The sequence below is a fragment of the Mesitornis unicolor genome, unplaced genomic scaffold (assembly GCF_000695765.1).
Source record: "Mesitornis unicolor isolate BGI_N332 unplaced genomic scaffold, ASM69576v1 scaffold14686, whole genome shotgun sequence".
NCBI classification, from domain to species: domain Eukaryota; kingdom Metazoa; phylum Chordata; class Aves; order Mesitornithiformes; family Mesitornithidae; genus Mesitornis; species Mesitornis unicolor.
The window spans coordinates 111,784-120,622 of NW_010189006.1; the positions used below are offsets into that span (position 1 = coordinate 111,784).

An 8,839-nucleotide genomic window follows, 5' to 3' on the forward strand; every position below is an offset into this window, starting at 1 on the left:
CGGAAGAGCATATTACAGCCAAGGTTTTCACCCTATTTATACAGGTTTTCACTTCTAGTTGTTCCAAACTGTCTGGTTCTCAAAAGCTGCTGACATATCCATTCCTCCATTTAGGAGGCCAGTAATATTTCCTTAAACCACTAAAGCCTGGCTTATGGCATCAGTGTCTGCAAAGCCATTTGAGAGCTTTAGGTGGAAATAAAGACATAACTGGAAAATATTTTGCTATTTGGAGCTTCTGGAAGAAAAAAAAAGCAAGGAATTCTGTGTACCACAAGAAAATACTGCCTTTTGATGCTCACGGCCATGCTGGTCAACTTGAAAGGATCCACATTGACTTTTACTGCACACCAATAAAAGTAGGTGCAGTTTATAAGACTGAAAGGTAGATGGAACAAAAAGGGCTTCAGAGAGCCCAACTGCCCACAGGCACTGGGAAGTCTGGGAGCCAGACTGACTTCAGGATTTTATTATTTCCTATCGGGTTTTGGATCACAACTAATGAATTTGACATAAAAGATTTCAAAACACTAAGAGAGCAATGGAAATCAGATTCATTGTACTAAAATAAGAAAAGCTAGAAACAGGATACATGGAGAATGTTACTGTGAGTTATACAGAGCCTTACAGTTTCTAAGATTCCATCTGCCTTGTATTTTCCTATGGGAGTGAACTGCTGTCTTCCCGAAGGCCTGAAGAGGATATTCAGACAAAACACAAGGTCATATTAAAAGGAACGAAATGGCAACACGTTATATGAACTGAATGATGAGATGACTATTTTGAATAAGTATTTTTAACCTTTTTTTTTAAAAGGACCTCTTGCATTATAAGTTTATATTACATATTAAACAAACTGTTATCAATGAAGCATCTACTTCAGCTGTGCTGGGATATCTCAGTCAATTTAATATGAATTACAAATTTCTCTACACAGAAAGAAGATAAATATAAGTTTAAGATGTTAATGACAGTTTTTATTGGAAAAGGATATTAGAGCAATGACATTAAGACAAGTAGAAGAACATATGTACAATATCATCACAGATGAAGCATTTTATAGATGTGAAATATGCAAAATATAATTTGAAATGTCTTTGAATTTGCTGCTTCTATTTCAGGGTTGAAGAAAGACTTCTGTGTCCAAAAGTTTCTCTGTTATTTTTCATCTATCTTAAATGATCTAATCAAAGAAATGATCTATCCTCACAAAACCTGGCTCACTTAAAAATATTGTGTAGGATCCAGTACAGCCAAAGCCAGTTATCTAACAGTTAGATGTCTTGTGTACAAGCAGCCTAATTGCATAACATAAACTAAGTAGCCAGTAGGCAGCTACAGAAAAAGGAGAAATAATTCCAGCCATAATAGAATATCCTGCAATACAAAACTGTTGAAGTAATGCTGCATCTCGAAAAATAACACCTGGTAAAGATTTTGGAGGAATTTTAGCCTTAATGAAAGGAATTTTCACAGCAATTTCAAAGAATTTGACCATTCTGTCCCAGCTACTGGGACAGCAGAAATGACATTTTGCATTTCTTCCTGAGCCATTTTAGATTACACAAATACATCTTACAAAACGTTCATCTTGTGAACTATGCACATCTAAAACAGACACAAGTATAGGAGCATTGTTCAATAACTAACACTGCTTCCACTTACAGTGCCACAATTGCTTTTTCATTGCCTCCTGCACGCCACAATATGTCTGCAATAGCCATGGTGAGGCATTTGGTCCTGTGGACTTCTGAAGGCTGAAGACAACTGCAGATCAGGAAAGGCAAGAAGAAGACAAGTATTAAATTTTGCATTGGGAAGCTTACTCATTAGAGAGCAAACTGCCCCAATAACAGTATACACAGATTGATAGCAGGTTTGTAGCTAAAAGAAGAAAAGTGGGTTTTTAGAGACTATTTAGGTGTCGTAGTGCCTAATGAGTCTCTGGCAAGTTGCCTCAGAAAATTATTATTTAGGCATGTCAGTTCCTACTCTAGTCAAGAAAGAGACAACTTGGATGGCCAATTAAAACAAAATAATCTGTGAGCTGAACAGAAAGCTGGTGTAGTTACTGAGAAGATATTCCAGGTATTAAGGTACAGGTGAATCTGACCTTTCTCTGAAGATTAAGCCCTGAATGAAATGCCATGAGAGCACTCACTGTGCACACAGTGTGAAGACTTCTCAGAACTGAACTGAACAGATGGCAGGAGGTTGTGGTGCTCTTGTTCAGCACCTAAAGAGCTCTAAAGATGGAGATGCAACTGAAGTCACTGCTGGGATATGGGCTTTGTAGAACAATTCTTTGAGGTGAACCAACTTAAATCTCATTTTAGGCATTTAAGAAGGTACCTTGTATCTTACTAAAGATAATCAGATCCAGTGAATAGAGCTGTATCTAGACCTACTGCCTCCTTAGATTGCTGGTAAACCAAACTGGGCACAATGGGTAGGTCTCTTCTGTAGAAGTCAGAAGCAAAACAGAAATTTGAGGGAAGTTAATTCACCTAGGGCAAGTGTTAACAGCAGTGTGTTGCATTTGGGGGATCTGGATGAGCGTATGTTATTATGTTGTTATGAGCAGCCTTCCAGTTCCTGAAAAGGTCCTATAGGAAAGCTGGGGAGGGACTTTTTGCAAGGGCAGGTAGCGATGGAACCAGGGGGAATGGTTTTAAACTGGAAGAGGGGAGATTTAGACTGGATATTGGGAAGAAATTATTTACATGAGGGTGGCGAGACACTGGCCCAGGTTGCCCAGGGAAGCTGTGGATGCCCCCTCCCTGGCAGTGTCCAAGGCCAGGTTGGACGGGGCTTGGAGCAGCCTGGGCTGGTGGACGTGTCTCTGCCCATGGCAGGGGTTGGACTGGATGAGCTTTAAGGTCCCTTCCAGCCCGAACCATTCTGGGATTCTATGTTGCTCATGACAGTTAGATGGCTATTACAGGTACTCCAGCTAAGAAATTGTAAGCTTGCTAGCCTATGTCTATATGTTCTAGGACAATACCCTTATAATACAGGTGAATCTGAGAGACAAAGTGCACAATCTCTACTTCTACTAGATTAAAACTAAAGAGGGCATCTGATATACAAGGAACAATTAAAACAAAAAGATTTTTATCATTAAAAGCAATGGACCAAAATCAAAAGAAGACTAAATAAGGTATGATCAACAGCAGGAACTGATTATACATAGATCTATAATCATACCACGAAAACTAATCTTTTAAAAGGAATACTGGACGCTCTTTCCAAATACATATTTATAATAGGTTGGACAAAAACCAGGTAAATGTACTCTAGGGAACAACACTGTATTGGCAAATAATGCACAAGAGAAGCTAATTTATCTTTAAATCTGTAATAAATTTTTTTCATATTCTGTAACAGGCTTGTTTTATATATTAAATATGATTTTTAATTTATAAAAGACTTCATAATCTCTTTCATAAGTTTTTATTTCTTAACTTTTGTCAACAAACCTACACCATAATGTTCTTACTACTACTAAACTTTATCTAAAGTACCCTCTGCAATAAACACTATGTTTGCGTTTTTTGAATAAGGTATGCCCCGAAGTGGTGATCTAAAACACAGTGGTAACTGACCTGGTATTGGTCTGTGGAGCCCCACTGTTTCTGAAATATTTTCACTTAGATGCTTGGCTTGGAACTCACACAATGATGTGTAAAGCTACCGAATGTTTACAGTAGTCTATTAATGCCAAACATGTAAGCAATGCTGTCAACACGTTTCCTACAACTCGTGGTTTGTGAAGTCTTGTAATACCTCCTGTTATTCTTCCAAGACGTGAATGGAGAAACAAAGGACCACGAGGGCTAAAGTCACATAATGGAAAACTGGCAGATTTAAGAATAAAACGCAACATCCAGGAGCCTGAAGAAGTGGACAACAGATCCATGCCCCTGGGAAGCACAGAACTGAATTTTCTCTAGTGGCTTCAAGAATGGCAGTCTCTGAAATTCAGATATTATCCATCTTACAGTGTTTCCAGCATGGGAGATGATGTCAAAACTTGTTCCCAGCGTTTGAGTAAAAGATCTAATAATTCAAAAGACTAAACAAGAAACAGCAAACATCAAAAAATTAAACAGACTTTCAAGTTCAATGTCTGCCTTGAATATAATGTTCAGTTCAAGAATGTTTCCCTCTCTGAAGGATGTAAGACATGGGAAATAATTGGAGAGACTTTGCAAGTAAAAAAAAATATAGTCACAACTTTCTCTTATCGCTGCCTGTGTTCTAATACACGCAGAAATTTATGGGAAGCATACCAAGTAATTCACGCGTCTGAGAGAGGTAGCAGAGAACGAAGGAGACATGATAATTATTTCTTGAATGCTGAAGAAGCCTGAAGTCAAACTATTACTGTGAAGTGGCTAATAATTTGAAAATTCAGGTTAGAATTAGAAAGAAATATTAATCCTCTCATTTCAAGCTCTGAGACGTCCCTTTCTTTCTGCCTAAGAGTTTCTGCCCATGGCAAACACATCATAAGAAAAATATGTTTATCTCATGAATAAAACAGTCCACCTTGCTATTCATTTTTAAGAGCCTGGAGGCTTTGAGCATTTCTGTGCATAAAGACAAAAGAGCTCACTTGCTAACCTGAAATTCCTTGGAGACTTTCTGCATACTTCAGCAGCATTTTTCATATACAAAATATGTAAAAACAAAATCTTTTAAAATCATGTGGATAATAGGAGGGGAAAAATAGGAGAGGCAAATATTTCCAAGTAAACAGAATAGCCTGTAGCTGCCAGGAGCTGGGATGCTTAACAGTTAAAACAATCTGGCCTCAATCCACTTATTTGGGTACCACATAATTTTATGACACTTATGATCAATGAACCATGTTGAAAGTGGAAAAGGTTAAAAATTCTTTTTCTACTAAGGATGACCTGAGACTCAAAGGGGCAAATGATCAAAGGCTGCCCTCCAAGCTGTAACAAATCCTTGGTTTTCACAACCAGAAATAATTCTTCAGTGAATTCTGTGGAGATTCTGTGGAGGTCATAAAATCTATATATGTACTGATTGTCTTGCATGGAAGTTGCTGAGTTTGGGTTTCTTTAATGTGGACAAGAGTCTCATTCTGCCTTGAAAAGTCTACTCTCATTATAATCTGAATCAGAATAACACAGTTTTGATAGCTAATTTGTGCACTTTTAAGAAGTGTGCTCTGAACAGCTGGCTCTTGATGTGAATTGCAGATAGATTTGATGCACTGAAAGAACTTGACAGTAGAAGAAAAATATTAATCTGCATAATGTTGTAGAATTAACTTGGTACTACACTTTCCACTGACCATATCTTTTTATCAGTCCATGCTAACTGCCCTTACGTGACTTCGAGGAACAGGCAGTCTTCAAATGATGAATTTATAGCATCTTGGGTTTTTGGCCCTTGTCCTGGGGCCTGCAAGCAATCAGTGCAAATAGCAACAGCAATAGCAGCAGTAACAGTAAAAATTTCAGTATTTTATTTACACTCTAAGCCTGGTTTTCAACATTGCTAGTGGCTTACTAGGTGTCTCATATGAGGACTGCCTACCCACGAGTACTCCTGGCCACGGGCACCTGCATGGATGCCCTAGGGCCTGGAAATCCTCTGATTAACTGTCACCTCCCGTCCTGAGTGCTGAAGACAAATAATGATGCTCTACAGATTCCTGTTTCTTTCCATTATTGATGAAAACAGCGCAAACAACGACTTTACATTAAGTGTCAGTCAGGCAAAACCAAGGAAAACCAACAGAAAACCTGTCGCTTTCCCAAACAGTTCTTAGCAGAAAAGTGTGTATTTAAGGTTAGAAGTTTATACATTATTAATATTTTTACATTGTAAGGTAATGAAGTTCAGGAAAAATCTCAGCATGGAAACTTTTCTTCTGGCTAAACTGAGGTCAGTGTATCACCCACAAATAACACAAGGCGGTAGCAGCATAAACCAGTAAAATACTGTGATCCCTATTCAACAAAGTGTACCTATAGAGCACAAGAAAGCTGTGTGAAATGTTTCTTCTGTAATGGACTTAATTCCTTATTGAAAACAAAAGGCAAATACAAAAATTCTGGTAAAAAAGTTATTTTTTTAGACATTATTATCCAGCATTTCATTGAATAAGCTCTGTTCCTTTAGCAAAGTGAAAAGTTTGTTGATATTATAGCAGTCCAACGAATTTTCCTTAACACTAGCAATATTTAAAAATATTCCTTTTATGCAAGTAGAAACTACACACAGAATTCAAATTTAAATTCTACTAAGGAGTTTAACCATGAAAGATCAAACACAGTAGCAAGAAAAAAAAAAAGCTATAACTTTAATTTTTCACCCTCCCTGTGATTCTTAGTGTCAAAAACTGCATTAATTTCATGGTCTTTCAAATGCTGATTACATTCTCTTTGAAATTTTATTTCTACGGGATCTCAAAGTTAAATAATTTTCATTGGTCTCAGTTCATGTTGTTGGATTTTTGTAGAGGCTCTTGGGTTAAGCACAAGAAAGTAGTAACACAAATAAAACAGCAACCTCTAAATTCCTACAGTTGAAAGCAAATAGAAGTAAATTGTATGCTACTTTCTTTCTCTCTCAGAGACAAAGAGAAGTTCATCAAGTTCAAACTCGAAAGGCTCCTGAGTGGCTGCAGCAGAGAAAAGAAATTGTTACTTCTGTATGGAAAAGACTTCTGATGTCAAGTGGTGACTTACCGAGTGTCTTTATTCCTGTTACTGTCTGCAAAGATCAGCTGCTGGAGGACACAGGCTTGAACTGCAGCCAGGACTCCACATGGGCCACCCTGAGGGGAATCAAGGGACACTCCATGAGCAAAACAATCTGCACCATTTGATGCTGCTGAAAACTTTTGCAAGCCACACACTACCACACCACCACGCACTCTATCTCTCTCTAATTACTGAGATAACTAATGAATGAATCGCCTGAAATACATTCAGGAAAAAAGCAAGGTTTATTTCAGTCTAGCAGGGAAAGTCTTTCAGTCAAAAAAAACTTACAGGAACCACAGAATCACAGAATCACAGCATGGTTTGGGTTGGAAGGGACCATAAAGCTCATCCAGTCCAACCCCTGCCATGGGCAGGGACACTTCCTACTAGACGAGGTTGCCCAGAGCACTGTCCAACCATTCTAAGTATCTTCTTACACCACTACAGAAACTTAACATCAGAGAGAAACAAGCAATTTTTCAGCTGAAATAAATTTTGGAATTGAGGAAGAATACATTAGCTATCTGAAATAAACATAGCTAAGCAAAACATTTTAGTTTATCATTCCTGTTGTGGAATTAATCTTAGGGAATTTAATGGCCGGTTGCTAGAAGTGATATGAGACGTCGTTTCTCTAGCAGCAAAGTCTGGAAACACCAAAGTCCCATTTACTGTGGACCAGTGAACATCATTGCCACAGTTTCTTTTAGATTTTAAACCAACATTTAATATATTTTTTCCTGGTAGGTTTTATTTAAACATAAGCCGCTTTCTCCTGAGATCATCAGCCTAATGAAATACTTCACTAGACTAGGTAAGTTAATTAAACACCTTATGACATGTTTATTAGCCACTGTCCTTGCCCCAAAGCCTCTTTTCCTTTCATTTCTGTATAGTATGTAATGGTCTACTTCTCTCAAGCAAAATAAAGATTTTCTGCTTTAGTGCAGAAGCTTGATGAGTGTTTTGTACAGAGAAGTCTACTCCTTCCTTAGTCTTTATTGAAGTCCTCTGACTCTTGCTCTTAAGAGATGAGACCTGGTGCACGGGTATCCCAGAAGCATATACACAGTCACAGAGCAGAGACAAATGCATTACGCTGAGGCTGAGGAGGATGCATTTTTACAATGGATCTGTTTGATTTTGGAGGCAGCTACACATCCTGCTTGTGGTCCCTGATCTGAATCTACACATCAGCCAGCTGAGAAACCAGGCTGGCCAGCTGCGTTTGGCATACAGTCTGTGGATGGCCAGAGAGATCTTTGTTAGCACACAAAATTTCTAGGCATTTGGTACATGCTTTCTAGGTTGACCTTTAAAAAGGGCATTTGGTAGATGATGCCTAGGCACTGAGGAAAACCTTGTTTTAGGGAGGAGCTGGCATCTTGTGGCTGTAGGCCAGAATTACAGAAACTTGGCTGCAAAAGAGGTGGTGCCACCAGTAGGCCCAGTGTCCCAGTCCCAGTGCCTCTGCAGAGGCATTTATTCCCTTTCATTTTAGGAGTGAGCCTCATCATGTGACCCCCATATCTTTAAGAGGCAAAAATCTCCTTGTGACTTACCAGGCACCGCAGGCAATTCTTGCTATGTCCCCCCATTTTGAGACAGATCAAGCTCCACCTTAAACTTACTAAATATTCTCCCCACATATCCTTTTTATTTTACACTCCACCCTTACCACCACTAATTTTCAGCTGAAGCGTCTTGTCTTTCTCCCTACAAATAACATCACACATACCCATATCCACACTTCCTGTAGCTTCTTTAAGTTTCCCTCAGAAATACTTCATCCACCTCAAGTCTCCCAACAACACTTGACAAGGTGGCATCATCCAGTGGTAACCAGGGAAGTTAAAGAGCAGAGTCTTTAGAAGAATTATTTATTTTCTAGTGAAACACACACTCTTTGTAAACTCAGTACAAAAAGCAAAGACCACTTTAAGGAAGTAATTGACAGTACCTTTTTCTGAACAATGCCGTATTTTAACTGTGGTATGTTATTAAAGGTAAAACTCTGTATTTTCCATTCTTCACTGAAGCAACAAAGACTAGAGCCAAACAAAAGATTTTTTAATTCCTATTAAAAAAAAAAA

General features: G+C 38.4%; 1 protein-coding gene across 1 annotated transcript in view; it reads right to left on the reverse strand.

The window, feature by feature from the left end:
• Positions 1–8,817, reverse strand: part of FAM188B (family with sequence similarity 188, member B) — a gene marked incomplete at its 5' end in the record, with an annotated part of 44,920 nt that extends 36,103 nt beyond the window's left edge. Inside the window, 4 exons of the mRNA XM_010185925.1 lie at positions 629–692; positions 1,666–1,767; positions 6,729–6,817; positions 8,707–8,817. Coding sequence (XP_010184227.1) covers positions 629–692; positions 1,666–1,767; positions 6,729–6,817; positions 8,707–8,817 — 366 coding nt within the window. The remainder of the gene's footprint in view (positions 1–628; positions 693–1,665; positions 1,768–6,728; positions 6,818–8,706) is intronic.
• Positions 8,818–8,839: the final 22 nt, after the last annotated feature.